The following is a 23657-nucleotide window of genomic DNA, read 5'->3' as shown; positions in this document are numbered from 1 at the left end:
GGAGAGCTGTGTCACCCCTGGCTGTCAGGCGTTTCCCCTCACGGAAGCAGCGATGTTTTCCCTTACAGGGAGAGCTGTGTCACCCCTCGCTGTCAGGTGCTTCCCCTCACAGGAGGAGCGATGTTTCCCGCCGCCGCTATCGGCCGTTCGCTCCTCACACTCGGGGCTCTCTTCGGGGTGCCGTGGCCCGCCCCATTTTCACGTGAGGCGGCCGCTTGCGCGGTAAGCTTGAGCCTCTCGCGCTCCCGTCCGGGCGCCGCTGGTTTGCAGAGCACCGGCAGCTGCCACAGCGGCTCTTCCTTCGCTGCTGCCATGTCCGCCCCGGCCAAAGTCTCCGGCGCACTCAAATCCGTGGATTACGAAGTGTTCGGGCGGGTACAAGGTGAGGGCGGCTGAGGGGGGCGGCCGGGCGAGGGGCGCCGCGCTGAGGCGGCGGCACCGCGCGTGCGCGGGGTGGGAGCGGCCTGAGGGGAGGCGGGAGCCGGCGCCGCGTTCCCAGCGGGAGGGGAAAGTTTTTTCGTTGTGTGGGTTGTTTGTTTATTTGTTTTTAAATTTTAAATCGTTGTAAATATTCCCCCGCCCTAAGGCTCGGCTCTCACTGGAGCGCAGGCTGCTCTGTCCAAAGTAGTTCCCATTCCGCTCTGGCTTCTGTCAGCGCGGGTGTGTGGAAATGCCCTTCCCGTCCTTCCCACTCACACACTGCGGCGTTTTCACTTAAATACGCTTATTATTTCACCTAAATACATGAATGTGTGAATATAATAATCCTGTGACGAAGGGAAGGCTCAAACACAAGTCCTGTTCGGTTTCCCTAATATTAACGTCACTGAAATTTCCATTGTAAAACACCACGGGTGACTTGCATGCACATCATTGCCCCTTTTTATTCACTGAAATTCCTGCAGGTGATATGCTTTGACAGGACTCTAATTTCTCTCTTTTTTTTTTTTTTCTTTTTTTCTTTTTTAGGTGTTTGTTTCAGGATGGTAAGGCAATGCTGGATGTGCTAGCTACTTTATGGTATAATGTTTCCCGTGCTAAAAATAAGGCAGCAGCTCTGTGGAGTGTAAATATATCCTGCCTGAACTTCGGTTGGATGGTTAAGTACTCTGAGTGTAGATTGTGGTTTGGATTACTTGTGATGTAACAGCCACAGGAATGCCTAACACCTTAACTTTAGAAAGGTTAAATATGAAACAAGGTGTTTCAGTTTAATTTTTCAAGTGGCAACTCAGTACCTGTATTTAAGGAAGGTTACTGGGGAAAAAAATGTGCTACAAATAAGCACTTTGTAGCTCATTCCCTAAGCAAGTGACTCCAGCAGCTCTGAAGTGCAGCAGGTGGTTTTGCATTTCACAGAAACCCATGAAACAAGACGACACAATTAAAGTAAAAATAGTGGTTGTGTCTCAAAATAGTGCCCCATGCTTAATATTAAACCTGAGAGATTTTATGTATAGTTTATATTATGAAATAGTACCAAGTGGAAAGGAACAAGGGACTGCAGGGGAGTTTGCTTTGAATTTAGTTACTCTATCAAGATTAAAGGGTAAGTCCAAGCTTGCTGTTCCTTGCTTTGAGCTGACCTGAAGCTGTGTGAGCACACAGCTCAGTGCCAGTCCTGAGCTGCTCTGCAGTACTGAGGAAAAGGTTTGCAGCTGCATTCCTGTGCTTTTGGGCAAATTAGCTTGGAGAAGCTGCTCATAATCACCTTGGAAAACACTTTTCATAGTTAGCACCACTTTTTCATTGGCTAAATCACCCCAAAGCACGTTTTTTCTTTTGGAATGGGTCATACAGACCTGAAGTCTTGCTATTTGTGAATTTCATCGCAACTGGGTGGCTGGGAAACAATAATTTTTAGGTATTGCAGAAATATGCTCTTTTTTTTTAGCTATTAGATTATGACCTTTGCTGTTGTTTCTCATTAGAAATGAAGCAGCTGGGGAGAGGATTTAAAGGGTGAAAGTTAGGTGGAAGGGATTTGAAAGGGAAGTGGGAAGTTTGTACATTCAATGAGTTTAAAAACTGTGTTGTGATTGAAGGGTTAAATGAGCAGTGGTAGGAGCTATGGAAAGGAATAAAGTAGGTTCAAGGGAATGGTGTGGGATTAGTGGAGTCCTTTGTGATAAAAATCTTGTTCTTTTTGGAAAATGAGCTGTGCTTGCTGCAACTCCAGAGCTGCCAGGAACATCTGAATGCCTGAGGATGAGCATCCCTTATGGATTTTTGTTTTTTAAGTGTAGCTCTTACAGCTGGGCAAATGCAAATGGGGGGTGAAGTGTTCTGTCTGTGGTGTCTGTGCTGGCACTGACTGTCCTCTCTCATTATTTCCCCAATCAGTACACTGAACAGGAAGCCAAGAAATTAGGAGTGGTTGGCTGGGTTAAAAATACCAGCCAAGGAACTGTGACAGGCCAAGTTCAGGGCCCAGAAGAGAGAGTGAATGAAATGTAAGTATTTCTGTGTTTGGTTATTTCTTCCTCTTACTCCCATTAAAGTAATTTACAAAAGTGTTATAATGCAAAGTGACAAGTGGATCCATGTGTCACTAATGTAACAGCGTTTTCATTCAGCTTTGCAGGTAAGGAGGTGTTTTCTTTGAGCTGTGAACAATCTTTAACTTGAAAAATACTGTGTTTTCATTTCTAGTGTCACACAGTTTGTTAATGTATTTCCTTAGCATCCTCATTTCTTGTGGAATGAAAAAGTCTTTATTCATGTGACTAAAGATCTGGCTTTTATTTCATCAGAACTTCTCTTGTTAAAAAAAAGATGGAAGAACTTCTCAAAATGCTTTCTCAGTCTGTGCTTAAAAAACAGTTTAAAGGATACTGTGTTTAAATATGATTTTTTTTCCCAATTAAAAAAAAAAAAAACCTGCTAATACATCAATACACATTTGGGCCAAGGCCTGCAGTCTCTGCCATTTGGAAATGAGTTTTGAAGTATTTTGCTGTCTTTTAAAGAATAGGTAATGATTTTCATTATGAGATTGCCAGTTTCCAGGAGCTTAAACCTATCACTGAGGAAATGTTGCCTGGAAAAGCACAAAGGCCAATTGAGCTATTTCCAACTATCATTTTTTGCAAGTGTGTACAGGGAGATTGTTGAGAACTTTAAAAAATCCTTCAGGAGTTTGTTCTCTCAGCAAAGAATGAGTGAGGGCAGACCTTTCCTTTTCTAGATAAATTAGCACTGTTCATTCTGCCAACACTTTCCCATGCAGGAATTGCTTCAAAAGAGTACTTGGATGAAGAGTAGTTGGTTTAGTGCACACAAAAGTGTTGCACATTCTAGTCAGGAGATTTAAATTATTTTCAGTCATTTTGCTTGGTTTTGTGCTTAACATGAGGTTGCTGATCTTGGGCTACAAAACATTTACAAAGCCAGAGAAATATAATGTTTTTTCTTGTATCAAGTTTGCACTTAGTTTTTGAAAGAGTTTGTTAATATCCACATCTCTTCATGCTTTGTAAATTTCAGTGTTGGTGCCACGTTTTTATTTAACTTGGAACATGAAACTGACCACGTAAGAAACCAGGGTTTGTTTACTATTTGTTGTCCTACTTTTTTGTTTAAAAACACAGATCTAGAAGAAATAAAAATTTGTTTTCAGTTGCTGCTCCTTTATTTCATGTTGGAAATCAATCTGTTCCTCTGACGTGGGAATGATGTGGCAGTGTGAAGTCAAAGTGTGGTTTTTGATGCATGGATTATTAAATTTGGGATCCTGGAGTAAAATCCTGAAATAGGAAGTGTTTTCCTTGTGCCCTCTGTGCTCTGCAATGTATGGAAAAGGCAGTGAGTTTATTTTTGCCATTAACTTGGTGAGGTGAAAAGGGAACTCTTGTGTATAAACTGCTCCTTTGAAAGACTATTTCTCTCTGCTGGTACTAGTGAATAATGGATCAAAATTGTTTTGAGGTCCTGAAAGGTTTTTTCAACATTTTTTAATAATGCTATGAGTTCATAATACTGTGTTCTCAGATTTAAATGTTATTTAAAATGCTACATTTAAAAACCAAAACAAAAAAATGAGGATTGCTTCTGCTGTAGGAAATGGATACAAACCAACCACCCTAAACATGTATTTGTATTCCAAATGTGATAAATCACCAGGAAATCCTATCACCAACTGCCTATGCATGTTCTGGTTTGTGTCTTAGCTTTTCAAGACTTAAAGACACTGTGATGACACTTGTTAAAAATTTGTAGCTGCTGCATGGTCAAGGAAACCAAACAGTCTGCAGAGGAAGAAGTGCATGAATCAATAGTCAGATATTTCAAGAAAGCTTCCAGGTGATGTTTGTTACCCTGTGGGAATCTTTCCAGAGCAGTTTGTGCAGTGTCCAGTATTTTCACACTTGCCCCAGCTTTTCAATGAAACATGAAGCACAGAACAGCTTAAAAATCACATGGTGATGGTAATAAAATTTGTCAGTTGTTTTTCTGGTTCTGGGTTTTTAATGGTAATGTACTTTAGGTGGAAGTAGTAAAGGTGTTTTGGTCTGTCCTAAACAATATTTGTCTCTTTATGATGCTAAATAGAGTCAAGAACATGGGCTTAAAGGAGTAGGGATGCCATTGGAAAGTACAGGTGTCCTACAGGTAAATAGGCAAAGCAATGTAAGAGGGAGAAAGAGGAATAAGGGATTGAGAGGATGATAAAGAGAGGGAAAGTGTAAAAAATTTGGAAAAAAGCCCCCTGAGGCTCTCCAGTGTTGCCAGAAGCATGGAGTGACTAACAAAGCCTGCCTTTGTTCTGGAGCAGGAATGCAGCAGACCTCTAACCCAGTGGTTTTCCAGCAGCTCCCCATTTTCTGCCCCTTTTTATTCTACTCTTGCAGCAGTGATTATATTGGGAGGCACAGCCACAATGTATCCAGTGCATGCTCAACCTCAAGCAGCATTGGCTTTATATAACTTATATCTTACCTTGCAACCTGCACAAAAAAATAACTTAGGAGGAGCAAGAGGACAAGACATGAAATGTAGTCATGCTGAGTTACTTTGGGAGGTGCCATACAAACTAGTTTGCTCTGGAGCAAACAGCTGAGCTGGGGCCTCCTGCTTCTGCAGAAAGCGGTGTTAAAATTTAAATAAGTGTGAACAGCTGGGGCCTGAGAAGTGCTGCATTTACAGGAAGTCATATCCCTGATTGGGCCATTCAGTTAGTGTTGAACATGGGTATGAATTTCTTTGGAAGTGCTGGGAGGCTGATTCCTTGATTTGCTGTGGTGCTAAAATCTTATCCCACTGAAAAGCGGCAAAATGTACCAACCTCCCCAAGCCTCAGATTGCAGTGGGAATGTTGCTGAGCTGCAGGAAGCCCAAGGGATAGATGAGCACTTTTAGATATTTCAATTTTGCCTTCAGTTTGGTTTTAATGCAAGCCTTCTAGGTTCTCAGGGATTAGGTGACTTTCTTTGTGAACTATTTTAAAGCAGATTTTTTAAATGAGAGAACTTGGAGAATGTTTTAGAGGGTGTTTTTAAGAAGTCTTGAGAAGGTTTTACCTGTCAGCTTGTTTTGGTATCCCTTGGTTTTTAACTCTAGATGGAGCTGTTAGTTCTGAAGATCCTCAACCATTCATGCTCTGTTTGCAGGGAATCTATTTTTAGACTGTTGTGGTAGAATCCATCTTTTTCCTCACTGTATTTTATAATCCTGTTCCCTTTGCTGCTTCTGCTCCACACAGATCACACCCCTTATCCTTAGATAACAAAAGCTCATTTTCAGAGAGTTTTACCTGTCAAGTCCCAAGAGAAGCACAGCTGCACCATTTCTGTAACATAATAAGGTTTTATGGTGTAGTGGAGGCCTTTTTTTGCCAGCCAAGGTATGAAGTGATGATAAAAAATGGGGTAGAGGAGTGTAGTTCTTTGTTTTACTTAATTTTTTCCCAGGAATACTCACACCACAGGATTTTTCATTATATTATTTTGTGCTATTTCTTCCACTTTACCCATTAAATAAGGTTGGGCTCTGTGTAGTCATGGTGGCTGTTGCCATAGCAACCTGCACTGACAGGCTGGAAGTTGCTCTCCTGGGAGAATTTTTTTAAACTTGAATGACTAATTGCTTAGTTATCCATTAAAAAGGAAGAGAAGACTCTGTTGAGTGCCAAATTCAGAATTTACTCCAAAAATCCAAGGTTTCAAATCAGGGTGACACTTGAAAATGTGAAATTTTAGGGTATTTTCTAAGCACAAGCACAAAACAACCCAGTGAGTGTTCTTCCTGTCTCTAGAGAAAGGCAGGGTTCTAAATATAGATGGCTTGTCTTAGAAATGGGTTTTAATTAGGAAACTAATGCTAATTTCATTTGAATGTTGTAATTTTTATTGCCAATGTCAGTTAAGAAGAATTAATATTAAGGGTTAACTGACACAAGACTTAAATTACTGTAGTGTATAAATGCGTAGAAAAATTCAGATTTTTACCATCTAGAAAAGGAGAATGAAACTCTGCATTATCATATTTGTCATTGTTTCAGTAATCAGATGTAGCCAAGGTTCTGGTCTGTACCAAGAAAAAATATAATTTTTTAATTGTTTGCAGAGAATAGCCCTTACATGGAACTAAATGCTACTAAAAATACCTGTGGGGTGGAGGGGGGGGAATCTAGCTCTTAATACCTAATTGGTGTTTAGTTATAAAGTGAACATATTTTAGTCAGTGTTTTGAGATTTTTCTAATTTTTAAAAGTATTTTGGTCAAACTAGAAGTGCTATTTAGGAGAAGAATCCTTAACATTGATTTGCACATGGACTTGTGGGTGAGGCAGAATGTGACCTGCAGGATGGCTGAAACATTCCTGGGATGTGCTGTTCTCAGGAGGCTGACAGTGACAGATTTTGGAGAAAGGGCAGAAGGAAATGAAAATCACATTTTTAGGTATTTTTTTAACTTTGTTAAAATGCAAACCAATGAGAGGTGTTACATTTGTTCTCATTTATGATGGTAATGAAGAACAGTTTTTACATTAATCACTGCTGAAGGTGATTTACAGTGTTTCAGTAAATCAATAGCAAATGACAGGAAAATATGATGGGAATGTTATAATTCAGTGTAGCTGCAAATATAATAAGATTAGGTTTTAATGTTTGATTATATTTTTTGTTTAAAGGTAAGACTAATGTATACTGGAAAATAAATTAGGCTATAACTTTTGTGGGTAATAAAATGGTAAATGTCATTTTTTCCCTTTTCATATTGAATGTTTGAGGTATTAATTTCTTCTCTATAATTATTTATTGCATAAAATTGACAGTCTAAATTGTGAATTATTGTAGTTATTTGTCCTGTAAATGAAATTTACTGAACTGTTACTGGTGATGGCCTGGGAGAAACAGGAGTAAACCTTGTTTTTTGGGGTTTTTTAGTTATATAAAATTAGATGAATGAACTAATTAATTTGTTGTAGCAGCTGCACTCTGTTTAAAAGCCAAGGAATGGTTCAGGTAAGTCAGAACATAGAGCTTTTGGTCACTGAGAATAAAGTGAGTGAGCTGTTTGGCTGAAGGGGAGCTGCATGTGCTTCCAGCACAAACCCAGAGGCCCAATGGCTCATCTTGTGCAGTGTCCTAAGGGAATTCCCCTGTCCTCGGTCCCTCTGGGGCCCCGACAAGGCTGTTTTCCCTGTGTGCCCCCAGGGGCTGAGGAAGAAGTGTCCCTGTGCCCTGAAGGTCACCCAGCCCACCAGTGACAGCCAGAAATAGCAGTGGCCTCCTGGCACGGCTCCTCTGCTTTCCACTGCACTGGATGTGCCTGTTCCCTGCAATGCCTTAAACCACAAAAGCTTTTAACCATGCTTGGGTCTTTCTGGATATAGAATAGTGCCAAAAAAAAAGTTTTCTACGCTTCTGTTTCTTCTGCTGGAGTATAAAAATAGCTGCCTTGCATGACCTTGTAGATTTTTTTTTTTTTACAGTAGCTCTGTGGAATTGGAATTCTTTATCAAGTATCTGCTTCCAGTTGTTCTTATCACTGAAGTGTTTTTGTTTATAGAACATTTACCAGATATTTCTCCATGTAAACAGGTCTGAATTTCTAGGATTTTGGCTCTGGGATAAGCAGTGCTAGTGTTTGCATTGTCTTGGAAGCTCAGAATGGGATGTTGGGCAGGATAGTTCACTTTTCTCCTGTCTCTGGTAGATGCTGCATTAATGCTCCCAAGTCCTTTAGCAGTGTTAGGAACCAAGGCTGAGTTTCCTATGGAATTCCAGACTTTTATTGGCTTTGCTGATGGGTATCTCTGGGAACATCAATTCCAACATCCTGGCTGCACAGTTAGAAGCAGCAAGAATTTCAAGGCTGTATTGGATTGTACTGTAAACACAGGCAAGTTGAGCTGTTGTTTGAACACTCAATTTAGGCATTTTACTGCATAATTAGGGCTCGTGTGCCTTTCTTCCACACTGGGAAGTCAGGCTTCTTTCTGCTCAAAATTAATCTTAACTAAACCATAATGACTGTTCTATGAAGGATTGATTAAACTTTGTGGGAGACTGATTTCAAAATAGAATTTCTCATGTAATGTAAGATTTTTACTGAGAGCTTTTTGTTCATTTGAGCATTTATACATTCTTTAATGCTGATTATTTCTTTATTATTTAGCCACATGTAATGCTTTTTTATTTCCAAAGTGAAGGTGTTCTGTTATTGCTGATGCAGTAGGATGTGGTGCAGTTCAGTGCCATTCATTTGGCTTTTTGTGCTCAATAAAGTGTTTAATGTGTCTTTAGTGCTCCACCACAACACTTAGGGAGGCATTAATGAGTAAAAGTCAGCTTAAACTAGGATTTTTAATGGCTTTTGTTATTTAGTTTAGCAGGGTGGCTAACTGTGCACACAGTCAAAAATAGCTCTTTGGCAACTAACTGGTAATTATCAATAAAAATATGTACTTAGTGTCAGTTTCCTGGAAACCTATTCTGGATGTGATGCTTCAAACAAGTTCTGAAAATACAAACCAACTCATGTGACTCTTAAAGAACAACTTCAGAACTGCAAGTTTTTTGCTTTCCTTTTGCTGTGCTGATATTTGAAAATTACTGAGCAGGGAACAAGCCTGTTATGACCATTTTTCTACCTGAAGGGTGTTATTCTGAGTCTGGAGGTTTGTAATCCACAGGAGAAAGCAACATTGAACTAATATTAGAGTTGCATAATGTGAGCATGACAAGACCTCTATGGGGATGCTGCTGCTGTCCCCAAAAGGGGTGCCACAAGTGGGCAGATATTCAGGTGAAGCTGCTTCTGGTGGGAAATCAGAAGGGAATGTTCTCCAGGTGTATTAAATCTTGTGTGCAGTACAGCAGGAGCTCTCCCACAGGGAAACATTTGGCAGACTTAACCAGGAGCCCTGTGCTGAGGAGGTGGATTCAGTTCTGAATTTGCTGCTGTAATTATTCACAAATCATGAGTCTTGCTGCTGCTGATCTTATCAACGTTGTGGTGGTGAAAAGCATCTTCTCTGAGACTTCAGCACTTCTTTAGCCAGGTGAATGTAGGACTGGAAGCAAAGTCTCTATTCCTTATGCCATGTTAGCCAGAAAGGGAGAGTAAGCTGATTCCAGCTTTTATGGGGAAAGAGTTCTGAAGCCTGTTGATGTTTTGTTTTATTCTTTAATTACTGTTGTTCTGCTTTGGTTCATTGGCAAGCCGTGTTCAGTTTATTTACCATGTTTTTATAAAAAATGAGTATGTTTCACACTTGTGTACTTGAGATACACCGTTTGCCAACAGCAGAAAAATCAAAATTGCTTCTGGTGCTGCTCTTCCCTCAGCCACTCTTGGAGCATTGCAGCTGTAGAAAAGCAAGTCTCTCTGGGTAACTTCATTATATAACTCAATTTTACCTTGTTCTTTTTCCCCAGTTCCTCCCTCCCTCTACTCCCTGGTCTGACTCTCCACAGAAATACAATGTTTATTTGTTTAAGATGGTGCCCTGAGATGTTTCCCTTGAACTGTGCTGGATGTCACCAGCTATCCTGCAGAGTTAATATTAATTTTGGTGTCTGTCTTCATGTGGCCCCTCTGAAGGGGGATCCTGGAGTCTCTCTAGAGAGAATCACTTGGAGAAGTCCCTGGGTTTGGTCTGTCAGCCTTTTGCTCTCCAGCTGATTTACTGTCGTCACTCTGTGACTAGATGAGAAGCTTTCTTTTCAAAGCTGGTTTTCTTGGAGATATTTTTTCCCTGGCTGGGGTGAAACAGCTGCCTGGGCTCATCTGTAATGAATGCTCTGCTTGTGTACCTTCATTGCTTTCCACTGGTGTTCACATTTGTGCTCTGCTCTTGTGATGCTCTGGGCTCTTCCTGCTGCTAAAGGAACAAAGGAAATCAGTCATCCAAGTGTTCATAACTTCATGGGCGGGTGGGGGGAAGGCAGAGTTTTTAATTTAGAAAAAAAAATCAGGCATTGAATTTAATTAATGCCCAATTTAAAACTGGACAGCTGATATTCAGTTTGAGCAGGAACTCCCAATGGACATTCTGGTGGGAGAGGATCCTGAGCAAGGAGTTTTCCTTCCCTTTTTTACTTTCTAGAGCTGAAGAATTTTAATATGTGCTAAAACCCAAACCCATTTGGAGAAAAATTCCAATCCATTCCTGGCAGCAGATCTCCCAGCAATTGTTTAATGATGTTTCATTCATCATACTTCTGGATCTGAGCTGGTTTGGTGTACCATAGAGGAGCTCACCTGAAACCATCACACTCCATAAATGCTGATCCTGAGCCTCTGTCCCTGCTCACTGTGTAATAAAAACCCTTCCTTGAAATTAGATCTTCATGTCAGTGCTAGGAACTTCTCAGGCAGCACAATTCTACCCCCCTGTTGGTCTGGACAGGGTTAAAATAATCTTTAATTTTAGATGGTTGGTGATTTACAGGGTGAATTTCAAGAGTTTAGGAAAATGCTTAGCTTGGTATTCTAGGAGGAGTGGAGAAAAGCAGCTGCCTGCTGCCAGTCTCAGATCTCCCTGATCTGCCCTGCTTTTCCAGGCTGTGGATCCAGGAGCTGGAGCCTGGAAACAGGTCTTCCTTGGCAGTCAGAGGGCTGCAGAGCTCCTTTGTTGGAGTGAAGACTCCCAGCAAACTGCAAATTCAGCTCCTTTTGGAGGTGAATCTGTTCAACCTATAACAAATCAGTTTTTCAGAGGGTAACACCTGTAACCTGTCTCTGGTTGGGAGTACATGCAGAGATGGAGTTTTGCTGCTGCTGCTGCAGATTTCTGTGCTGCTCCCTGCTTTGCTAGAAAAGTGCTTGAGCAGTGTCACTCCACCTCAGGGGTGGGAAAACATCTTTGCTGTTCATCACAAACATCACTGCTTGTGTCTACCTGTCTTTTACAAAGCCTTGATCGGGATGTGATCAAGATCTAATGGATTTCTGTGTTTTCCGGATTTCTGTCTTGTCCCTCTCACACAACACTTGAGTAGTTTTGTGTCAAGTTCAGCTGCCAGGACCTGCTGCTACCCAGCCTGGGGGGATTGATGCTCTTACTGCAGTCTGTGATGTCCTAAATGCCAAATCAGCAGCAATGCAGTGCAACTTCCAAAACCAGAGTTCATATTTGCTTTTTTGGCATTGTAAAAATTGTGAGCTGAAATTGAGAGCCATGAAGGGACTACCTAAATTTGGATTGAGGACTTAGACAAAATTTGGTAAACACTTGTTTTTAAAATTCGTGGTGCAAATGTGAATTAAAATGGAAGATAATTTTGGTGAGTAATTACACATGGATTATTTCCATGCTGTATGTGGAGGAGCTAGGGCACAGAGCAACATCAGTGCAGTCTCTCATGGCAAATTTGTGATGGAGCTGAGAAGGCAGTGTGGGAGTGTTGATATCCAGTCCTGTGCTAATCCTTGGAACAGAGTTTCTTCCTGTAAATTGCTGGGGCTCTGTGCATGGGTTAACTAATGTCAGTGAAGCACTGCTCAGAATTTCAGGGTGTATTATGTGCTTATTTAATTTCCAGTAACTGCTTTTGGCCTGCTGCAAGCCCTACAGCTGCATTATTGTATCAGCTGATTCCTCTGGCCCAGATGGAGCTGTTGCTTTCTGCTAGGTCCAGAAGAAATCCATCTTTCTAATCTCAAAATGTTCAAGAGTACAATGAAAAAAAAAAACCAAGTAGGCTAGAGTCAGTCAGGACCTCATTCTGCTTTATCAACATGAAATTCCTACTAGCAAGAAGCTGATAGTAAAATTTAAGGAATAGACAGAGAATGAGAATGTGCTATAGGTTTCCATTTGTAAATTAGTACTGAGGGGAGTTGATTGGCTCAATTGCACAGAAATTCTGGTGCTGACTCTGGATTCAAGTTGTTCCCTGTTCTCTTCCCCACTCTGCTCTTTGCTCTTCTGGTCCTGTAGTTTAAAACAAAATAAAACTATTCAACTTTCCTTGTTAGTAGCTATAAAATACAAACATGCCCTTTGTAGTTCTAGCCCCAGAAGTGAAGCAATTGTTATATGCCAGCTGGCATTTTGTTGTTGTTGTTAAATGCTAGCATTAATAATAATTAATTGGATAATTACATAGAAATTTTTGTTCTGGCTCATGTCCATATGGATAGCATGGGCAGAAAATGCAGTGTGGAGTGGAACATACAAGCAATTAATCGTTTCAGTGAGTACTTGTAAACAAGGTCAGCTCAGCAGGCCTCCAGGAAATCTCTTCTGAAATGTGATGCTGTCTTCATTATCCTTTTAGAGGGTGTTGGTGTAGGACCAGAACAGCAGCAGGGTTTCTCTGCCATGCGCTCTGACTACACACAGCAAAGTTTGGAGGGCTGGTAGACCCAGAGATGAGCATTAAAAAGCGTTAGACTGCAGTATTGTGTTAGAACTGTGTATCATTCTCATTTGAAAGCTGCTGTTTTGCCTGAGTTTAGTCACAGTTATGCAGGCTAAAAAAAATCTCTTCACCTTGGTATCTGGTTTAATATTTTATCTAATATCAAATTGAATGTTTCTGGTTTGGAATAATAGGAGCATGTGGAAGGCTGACAACCTTGGAATTTACTGAGTCACATGTTCTGAGAAATGCTAAATATTTTGCTTGGTGTTGCTAAATAGAATTAAAAATCATCTTGAGTTTTGTAGTTGTCAGACATGCAAGCCATGCCTGCTGGAGACCTGGGAGCTGCCAAGTCTGGAGCACATGGGGCTCAGACATGAAGCAGAGTGGTGGTGGCAGAGGTGCCTGGGACTTAAAATGTCCCCTGGCCATGTGGGATTGATGTGGGAGAGGATGCTGGAGTTCTGGGATGGTGCTGGGACCTGTGCTGAAAATCCTTCCTGCTGGAGACCTGCCCAATGCCTTTGCTCTGAGGAAACCACTCTATGTTATTAGCTCTCCTCTTCCTAATTATCCTCCCAAATGGAGATAAAAAATGATCTTAATGGCTTTAGCTGGAGTCCTGCATGGAAATTTGTCTCCCAAGGGGATCAAGTCACTGGGAATGTGACTCCTGTAGAAAGGCCTAAAAGAGGTCTCTGTTACCATGGGGTTTGAAAATAGAACTTCCTGAAATTCTCTAAGTGTTTTTCCAGCTGATGTGGCTTTTCAGAAGGATGACCTTCACCTTGATGGATGGCTGAGTGCAGAGTCCAGGTGCCTTCAGTGGGATTGTGCCTGTGCATGTCTCCCTGGCTTGTTATGGAAAACACTTCCCTCACTCCTTGGGCCTGTTTAAATCACAGTGTGTGCTTTGAGATGTGGGACACTGGACAGAAATAGAATATTCTTTGTTCTGGGCCAGGTGATCTGTGCTGCCTACCCAGTGTTTCCAGTGAAAGCAGGAATGGATGTGCCAGAGCACTGAAGGCAGGGACTGTGCAGCCTCTTGGATTATGTGGGGTACTGTCCAGGGCAGCCAAGTGTTTGTTTGCAGGGTGGTTTTCCTGGCACACACCTGTTTATTGTGGCTGTTGTTAGAGAGGACCTCAGAGGATGAAGTGGGAAAGGACAAAGGGTTTGTAGTCAATGATGTGGTGCCAATGAAGTTATACCTGGTATGCAGCAAGTGTTAATTTTGAACAGCTGTCTTTAGGTGGGAATAAGTTCTCTGATCCACACTCTCAAAATACAGAATGGGCATGTTGTGCTGGTCACAAGATTGGGCAAATCCTCCCATGGAAGCTGGTGTAGAAAGGGACACAGGTGCCACAGGCTGTCTGAGGGTGGAACACACAGTCCATTTCCAGGGAGTGTTGATGCCACTTGTTTGGAGCTCTGTAGTTGGTAACCCTGTTCTCAGCCTGCCTCCCTGCTCTTAGTGGATCAGCAGGGAACGTGCGAGTGGCTTTTGGAATTCAGCTCAAGGTCACCTCTAAATACAGGAGAACAAAAGGGAAGAACTGTGGTACATTGCCCCCTAGGAAAGAGCAGAGTATCCTCTGTATGGCTTTTATACAGAGCTCCTGGGATTTGCTGAACAGGAAGGAATTAGGTAAAGCACTCTAAATGCTAGATAAAAGAAAATATTAGTTCTGGTTCTGTAACCAGCTCAAAAAGCAGAGAATGTGATGGGCAGGACAACCAGGTACTTCTATTTTTGTTGGTGATTCTGTCCCTCTGCAAGAGAGGGAAGAGCAGCTGTTTTGACACCTGCAGACACTGAAATCCAGGAGCACTTTTGTGTCCTGGCTCCATTCCAGCTTGACAGGAAGCAAGATTCTCTGGTGGCAATTTAAGTTGAAGTTTTGGTTATTTTATACCACTGTAATGTGGCAGAGTGACTAAATGACAAAGAAATTCTGTCTTGATGACATTTAAACTGTCTAGTGATGAATAAAAAATAAAGAAAGCCTCAGGAAGGAGGTTTTCAAATCATATGGGTCTTGATGAAAAGATTTTTAAAGAAAGGTTAAAAATTAAATTCTTCTGGGAGAAAGATTTATAACTTAAGAAATTATGCCAAGAGGGCTGTTGTTCTACCAAATAACTTGTGATGTGTTCTAGTTGCTGAATAAAAAAAAGGTCTAGAAAGGGAGGTTAGTTTTAGCTAATTATGGGGAATGTGGTTTTTAAATGTTTTCAGGCACACCGATAATATTTAATTCACTAGTGACTCAGTGATAGCATCTTGATTGACTGCATTGCTAATTAAACTTGTTTTTTTTTTGTTGTTTTTTTGTTTTGTTTTGTTTTGTTTTGTTTTTTTTTTTGCTCAAGGCCCAAGCCCTCAGTACAAAGCTACTCTATAGGAATTTAAACTCTGTTTTAAATAAAGGTTTGTAGCCTTCCATGTTGCATTGTTGAGATAATGCCAAAACCCAAAGGCAGGCAGACATCTGAATTTTGGTTTGATGATCTCAGATTTCAGCTGGTCTCATGATTTTTTGGCAGTTGATTAATAAATCTGAACATGAAGGGATTATTACTAATCCTTAGTGAAAAGGAGATAATAAGAGTATTATGAATAATTTCCAGGTATTTCTTACTCTGTTCAAGTTCATTACACACTTTGCTGCTTTGGTGTCTAGCTCTCCTAATTAAAAACACTCTAAAAATAAAACAATTATATTCAAGTAAGGCCATGATATATTTAAGTCTTACCATTTTTTATCCAACTCAGTGTGATACTGATGACAAATGAGAAAAAGCAGATCCTGAATCAGTGATGGATCATTTCCTGCAGTCTGTCTGTGGAGGCTTTGTATCCTAGCAGGTAGGGATGTAGAATGGAATTCAGACACTCAAGGAAAACAGAACAAGGGTTTTGTTCCAAAACCATGTAACTTGCCCTTGTTTTCAGTGTATTCCTGCAGTAGTTACTTGGGGGTATTCACAGACCTGTATCGGACATTTCTCCAGTTAATTTAACTTGTGTTGTTTGGTTTCAAGCCCAAAATAAAAAATGGACAGCATTTGGATTTTTTTTCCTTGGGTTCTGCCTTTTTGTAGTTTCTGAAAATCCTTGGCTTGAGGAGCAAAACTGGATGCATTTGAGATTGGCAGGGTCTTTGGGACTGAGCAAATTCTCCTTAGCTTTCCCTTCAGACCTCTGTAGGGTTTAAGCAGTGCCAAGGAACCATTTTCCAGCTGACCTGGCATGTACAGTGTTGTTGCCGTCAGGAAAGTTTGGTTCAGAGTGGAGCTCACTCCTGTGCCCTTGCAGAAATGGCCCTGGGAGCAGCCCTAGTTTCATTTTTCCAGCTGTATTTGCCATTTCCAGAGCTTATCCTGAAGTCATGGCTCACCTCTGACTCATCGTGCAGAGGTTCCCTGGAGTCCTGAGTTTTCCTGAGTCAAAACAACCCTTGGGTCCTATCTACAACAGCACAAACTGTCAATTGTGTAATGATTAACACATTGGGTCAGTGGCAAGCTGAGCAATTGTATTTATTTAAAAAAAAAAAAAATTCAACTTCATCATCACTCAGGGCAATAGGGTATCAGGGCACAATGAATCCATTGGGTTTGAGACAGAGAGATGTCCTAATATTATTATGGAAAATGAGTTGTGAATGAGTTGGGAATTGTTTGGATGCTCGTTTCTCTGCTTTTAAGATACTATTTTTTAGATATTGCTTTTGCGAAATTATTACAGGCAGGAACCTGAAAAGAGGCTGAAACAGCCAGGAAAATGTGGTGAGGCCCAAAATCTCCGCCAGTGCCACTAATACTGGGCAGACTAAAAAGGTGACAAACTCTTGATATTTCTTTGAAATGTATTCCTTTGAAAGGAATGAAAACATCTTTGCCCAAAGATATTTAATACGTGAAATTCTGGGATCATGATGCTGATACAAGGGGTCAATCTTCAGTGGAATGACTTTGAAAAGCCTTTTATTTATCTTTTCTACAGTATATAAACTTTCTTACTCTATTGATTGTGTTAAAGAACATAGCTGATTAGAGACTATTTACACCTCTTCTCATCAGACTCTGGGCCTGCAGAAATGGGAGTATCCAAGATATCTTTGTCATAAATTCCAAAATTAAACCATGCAAGCATTGGTCTCTAGCTCTTCACTTCACCTTATCCAGAGGTGGAAAAAGCTTCTCTTTGAGCAGCTGGCCTGTGTTCCTCTTCCTTGTTCTCCCTGGCACACTTCATTTCTGATTTTTCTCATTTGCTGTTCTGGTTCACTGCTGACATCTCATTTCTCCTCTGCTGGAAGCTGCATTTCCTCAGTCGCTGGTACAATATTTTTGGCTCTGTGTAGCTATTTAAAAACAAATAAACTCAAGTGCTTGTTTTTGGAGGATTTGATTCTTTTGTCATTTAAAAAATATTTTAAATTAATCCTTGTTGATGTGGCTTTGTAGTTCAGGGTTTTTACACTAGATGTCAATCTACTTGCATCTGTGGAAGTTACTATTTTGTGCCTTCTAGATATTTCTCTCAGCAATTCCCCTACAAAAATGCTGCTTTCCATCTGCTTTGCAGGAGAATCAATGCCAGGAGAAAAGGGATGAGTTGAAATATTGATTTTCTTTTGGTGGCTAATGTTGAACAGGACTTTTGCAAATAAGACAGCAGTTTTGGCGTTGTCAAGTGTAATTAAAATCACTTATTTCAGTAAAGCTGGTTGACAGCTTTAATGGAAAATGAAATTTCAGCCAATGTAGAGAAACTTGATCCAGGTCTTATTTCTTAATCTTTCCCCCTCTTTTCAAACACCATTCAGGGTTTGATTGAAATGAGATCTCAGAGTTTAAAAAGCATTTCCCACCTTGCCATTGCAGACCCAGTGTTCCAGTGAATTGTTTAGGAATAAATGGAACTAATTCCTGCTAGGAATGCAGAATTCAGTGAGTGATGTGGAAGTTTCTTGTCACAGAGCAGTTAATAATTGTTATTAACTGCTTTTTAATATATAACTCCTCATTAAATTAACCTCTTCCCTTGTGTTACGGCTTCAGTTCTGTGATGTCTTCTGCTTCTTCTGAGAGGTTCCAGAATGTAAAAGCTTTCCCTTTTCCTAGTCAAGCAGTGTTTAAAACTTATTTTGATTTGTATTTGTGGAAGATGAACCAAGATGTCTTATGCTGTAATCCTATACTTTATTATTTTTTAATTTTTGGAGTGCATATCAGTGCCTTATTGATACAGTTTTCCAGGATTTTCTTTAATAGATTCAAAATTCCAAACATCATTGAAGAACCAAGCTGACTGGAACTCATTTGTCATTTGGAGAACTATATTGTTCAGAAATCAGTTTAAAAAGGGAAAGAATATATTCAACATGGCAGTAAAACAGAGAAGCCAGACAGAGCATCGGGGCTTGTTACAAGAAAGTTATATAAGAATTTTAAATATGCAGAGACTTGAAGAGTTTGTGCTTCTTTATCATGAAGTTGATTTCTGATGAAGAGTGAGACAGGCCTGAATTTTTTTACTGAATAACTTAAACTTTTGAATTTTTGGGAGGTTTTTTTAATTCTAAAATATTAAAAGGCTTTTTGGTGCCCAGTCCTACTTGATAACTCAAAATGCTTTTGAACTTCTGGAAAATGTAAATTTCTAACTTAGGATTTTTGAAGGGTTTACTGAAGTCCTGGGTTTTTGACTGGAGGTTCCTGAAAAGTGTATGGGAGAAGGTGACCTTTGCAGTTATGCATCATTTATTTTGTGCTATTTCATTTCGTAGGGCTGAATATCAGCTCAAGAGACATAAATTTGTTTGAAGCAGCTGCTAAAGTGGTGAATGTATATAAAGTAATAATTAATGAAGAATAATTTGCTTTACAAAAAAATCCTTTTGAGCTGGGATGATTTGTATTCTCTAGCTAGCAACAGTTGCTTTGTCTGAAAGAATTTTGCCATAAGGGAAGTGTTTTGCATTCCTTAGCAAACACAATCTCTCCCAGGATTCACTGAAGTGCCCTGAAGAACTGTAAGTAATAAGTAATTGCTTGCTACCTGGAATTTTCTTTGAAACTGGACTTATTTTAAAAACATATCAGGAAAGGGTGCAGTTGGAATGTTGCATAGTAACATCACAGAACAGATTTAGGTCCTCTTTATCACATTTTACATAAAAATCCCCAGCTTTGAGCTCTGTTGCTTTGGAGCAGCCTACAAAGTGATTTTTATAGAAGCACAAGAGTGGAAAGTGTACCCAGTTCTTTGATTCTCTTCCATGTGTGAGGATGGGGATTGAAAGGAAAGCTTCGTCCTTGTCACCTGTCACTTGGTGTCCCACCAAGGGGAAACCAAGTGACAGGAGCTGTTCTGTCTCTCCCTCCTACAGACTCCTCGGCAACCAAGGCACCTCCTCAGGGGGTTTGGGGTGGTGCCCTCATTCTCCACAGACCTTTCCTGCCAACCTGCTGGGTATCAGCTCTGCAGAGAAGGACCTGGGGATCCTAGTTGACCCCAAAGTGTCCCTGACCAGCAGTGTCATGGGACCAGGAAGGCTGATGGCACCTGGGATGCATTGGAAGAGCATTCTCAAAAGGTCAGGGAGACAATCCTGCCCCTCTGCCCAGCCCTGGAAGGCACTTCTGGAGTGCTGTGTCCAGTTCTTGGATCATCAGGACAGGAGGCAAGGGAGCTCCTGGAGGAGGGCCAGTGATGGCTGTGGAGATGAGGAAGGGCCTGGAGCATCTCTGTGCCCAGGAGAGGCTGAGGGAGCTGGGGCTGCTCAGCTTCCAGGGGGGTCCTCAGCCCTGGGTGTCCCTGTCTGCAGGGACCAGGCTCTGTTCCAAGGGGCCCAGCCATGGCACAAGATGAACAGGCAGGAACTGATTCCACCTGGACAGGAGGAAGAACTTCTTGGAGCAGTTAGTCCAGAGAGGCTGTGAAATTTCCCTTTCTGGAGGTGTTCCAGAACCAACTGGATACAATCCTATGCTGTGTGTTCTGGTTGGACTGAGGCACTGAGGTCCCTTTTCACCTGACCCTTCCTGGGATTCCAGTTCTGCCAATGCTGATACACGTTGTGGCTGTTTGGATCATAAAAGCAGTGGATGTGGAGCTCAGGGGTTGTGCAGAGTTGTTGCTCTGTCTTGATCTGTGCGGATTTAGGCACACTGGTCTTGTTCACACTTGCTCTTTGCCACATTTAAATCTGCTCTAAACCAGTTTAGTAGGCTTCAGCTGTCCTTTTTGCTGAGTTCCTAAGTCAACATTGTGCCACCAAGCAGCAGAGTGCTGGGAACATACTGCTGTCACTTAAGGTGTGCACTGGCCTGTAGATATGGCAAGGTAGCCTTGATTTGTAAGGGTGGTGAAGAGAGACAAAAATTTATTCTATTTATCCATAGAACTGAATGAGAAAGCTACTCCTTACTCTGAATTAAGTGCTCCCTGCACCCTCTTTAGTGTTTCTGCTTGGGTCTGGTGTTCAGCCAGGTTTCCATCAGAGTTGTGTGGCTGCTCTGTTTAAATGTGGCAGCTTTGAGCTGCTTATGGTTCATGTTAAAGCTGCAGCCACGCAACCATTTTTGTCCCATGTGCTCGTGGTAAATGTAATTGGGTTAAAATTATGCATGCAGATAAAGGCCTGAATTGTTTATGCATAGTTTTCTGTTCTGGTAATTGGTTCTCCTTAGGGTTCTCCCTGTTTGTTTTCTAATTAGTCTTGTAAGGGTTGTAAATGTGTTTAGGTGGAATAAAGAGGTTTTATTTTCTGCCCTGCTGCTTCGGGGTTTGGTCAGTTGCTGTTTTCTGGTCACCCCAGCCATGTATCAGTTGTATACCTGGGAACAATGTGTGTGATTTCTTAATAAAATCAGTGGTTTGTGTTTTGTGAAAGGTGGGGAATTGTCATCCTTTTACCAGTTCTTGGGAGCCATCCAGCACTTTGGATCTGTGAGTGCTCTGGGGTTTGGAGAGAATCTGCTCCAGCAACTCAGAGTGCTCGTTCTTTATCTCTAAATACAGGGAGAGGAGTCAAAGTTTGATTTAACCAGCACTTACAACTTCATTTGCTGGGCAGGTTTTTCTGTGTTTTTATCCTTTTGCTGCTGCAGGAGTAAGGCAAAGCAGGAGATATTAATATTTAATGGAATTTTCTGGATCTCAACTGTAATTTTGTTGCTTTTTAGCTGGAGGTGTCGCTCCTTGAAGTTCCTGCTGGATTTCTTTGTCTGAGAAGCTCAGCCCAGATTTCTCAAGCTGGTAGACTTAATCCTTGAGTTAGTTGTATGGGTGTATTTGTAGGGGATCAGACTCTTGGCTTAAAAATATTTATAAATTAATATACAGAGTAGAAAATTATCGTAGTGGTTAGGTTTCCTAGATGGTCGCTGAGCTGCTTCTTAACATACACCTTGAAGGTGAAGGGCCCTTAAGAAATTGATCCATCAATACTTAGGAATTTTGGGGCTTTGTCCTCCAGTATTGGGAAAGGTAAGTCATTAAAAATGTCCAACAGTTAAAACTGGGGTGAAAATAATGATTTAAAGCTAAAATTTAGAGCTAAATTTAAAGCTAAAATTTTAAAGTGGAGTTTTATACAAGGGGGTTAAAAATTAAAGAAATGTCATAGTGTTTTTCTACATACTGGATCAATATATGGATAAATAAGCAAAATTGCATAAAGAAGAGAAGGTTGTTTCTATTGTGAAGTCAAAGGAGAATGAAGGAACAGAAGGATTTATATCACAATAGTAGATCATCTGTCAATAATTGAATCATGAACTTGTTTCTATTGTTTCAGTAAACAATTAAATATGTAGGCAAGCCTGTGTTGTCCTCTACTAAGTTTAAAGCCAAAATGGATGTTTTAATTAAATAAAAATCCTTTTTGCTGTTTTATGTTAGGGGGAAGGTTGTTCTCTGGTAGAGATGCATTTCTTTACTTGCAGGCACCTTCCTAATAACCCTTGTGCTCTTTGTCCTGTAGGAAAGGAGCTGGAGATCCAAGTTCCATGTGGGAATTCTGAGCTTGTAAAGCAAGGTTCTGACTTTATTTGGTCCCCACAGACCACACACAGAATTTCATACAAGGGCAGGAGAGTGGTTGATGTAATTTGAATTATTTATTTAATAATTTGTCAAGTTTTGTGGCCAAATGCCCTTGATTGTAAAGGAAACTGAGGCAGCAGCTCTGAGTTAGGTTGGTTATGGCATTGTGTGTTTAATGCTTGGAATCAGCATTACAGGTGTTCACTGGCTAATGAATTCCTAGGAGTCCTTGTTGACTGGGTTCTGACATCTGTTGACTTCTCAGTGCCAGGATTTCCAGTCTCCTGGAAGAGTTTGGTTTGCCTAAATAGAGTGTGTCTGTCCAAGAGGAAATGTTCTCTGGTGATTGGTATCCAAGAGTTTGAGGGATGGCTTGTTTTAAAACTGAATGTCTTTGGAATTGGAAACCTATATGAGGTTGAGAGTATATTCTATGTGGAATTATCACAGTCAAGATTAGCTTTTTATATGTATTTTTTACTCTAGGTATAAATGCAAATTTGCCCTCAATAGGACCTATTCACACAGTAGCAGCAGTTGTGCTGCTTCAGATATCTTTGCATGTGTGTTTGCTGATGAAAATTCCAGCAGAATAAGCAACCACTCATTTCTCCAAACACAGGAGAAGGATTCAGCATGATGTAAGAAATGGGACTGACTTTGCACTCCTGTCTTAGTGCTGTGCTGAATGAAGTGGCAATTATTCCTGCTTGATGTTATAAAGGGTGAAATGAGGTTTCTGTGCCTTTAGAAAGACTTCCAGTGATTCTTCCTTTTACTGGTACCCAGTCTGAGAGCCTGGAATGTGACTCACAGAGGTGATGTGCTCTTGAGGTCCTTCCTGATCTCAGTTTGATGGTAAAATCTGTCAAATCATCATAAATATTCATAAAACTGGGTCCTTATCTCAGAGTGGGAATTCCTGGAGGCTTTTAGTGCCTTTATCTGGAGGCAGATCTGTGGTCAAGCCACTCTCTTCATCCCACACATGCTCTATCCTGAATTTCAGTGCAGCTGCTGTGAAGTTCATCTTTAACTGATGTGATTTATATAGTGTTTGGACCGTTTTTTCTGGACAGCCAGGCAACTTATTTTTATAAAAAGCATGATGACATGAACTGTTCTGACATGAATTTTGTGGAATTATTTTTTCACAGCAGCTCCCCCAATCATACACTGCTAATGTTTGGAAGTTTGCATAATTCCTCCTATGAATTATTACTTTTGTTGTTTTGCTTCAAAGGTCTTGGTGTTGCCAAAAACTGAAAACATATTTTATTCTCTGTGCACATAGAAATGGTCAAATAAACCCTGAGCAAAACCAAAGAGTCTGAGCTTGCCTTTTGAGAGGTTTTATTCTTGGAATGCCTCTGTGTCTTCTGTGCAAGGGCTTCAGCTCCCTGCCTTTGGAAATCTATCAGTGAAAGCACCAAGGAGCTTCAAGTTGACTGTGAAATGAGGTGAGGGCCTTTCTGAAATACTTGTACATAAATTTCAGTAAAATGAGCCACTAGTCAGATTTGTGGTTTTCAAGGATTTTTTTGGAGTTCTCAATTCGCATCCCAACCCATGTAGTTCCTGCAGCAGCCAGACTCCATGGGAAAGCCATAGGAACAACTTCAGAAAGGGGGAAGGGAAAAAAAGAAAATGGCATAAATTACAGAAAACAAATGAGATGTTTGATACTTCTTGACAGACCCTGAAGCTTGAAGGAAAAATGGAAAAAATCCAGGAAGATGGAGTTCAGGAATGTATTTATGCCTTGCCAATAA

General features: G+C 40.8%; 1 protein-coding gene across 1 annotated transcript in view; it reads left to right on the top strand.

Moving 5' to 3' along the window:
- The first annotated feature begins 200 nt into the window (after positions 1–200).
- Positions 201–23657, top strand: part of ACYP2 (acylphosphatase 2) — a 32897-nt gene continuing 9440 nt past the window's right edge. The window contains exons 1-3 of the mRNA XM_059840574.1: positions 201–382; positions 970–986; positions 2344–2453. Coding sequence (XP_059696557.1) covers positions 313–382; positions 970–986; positions 2344–2453 — 197 coding nt within the window. The 5' untranslated portion in view covers positions 201–312. The remainder of the gene's footprint in view (positions 383–969; positions 987–2343; positions 2454–23657) is intronic.

The sequence above is a fragment of the Haemorhous mexicanus genome, chromosome 3 (genome assembly GCF_027477595.1).
Source record: "Haemorhous mexicanus isolate bHaeMex1 chromosome 3, bHaeMex1.pri, whole genome shotgun sequence".
NCBI classification, from domain to species: domain Eukaryota; kingdom Metazoa; phylum Chordata; class Aves; order Passeriformes; family Fringillidae; genus Haemorhous; species Haemorhous mexicanus.
Note: the sequence above shows the minus strand (reverse complement) of the source record. Positions and strands in the feature narration are given on the sequence as shown.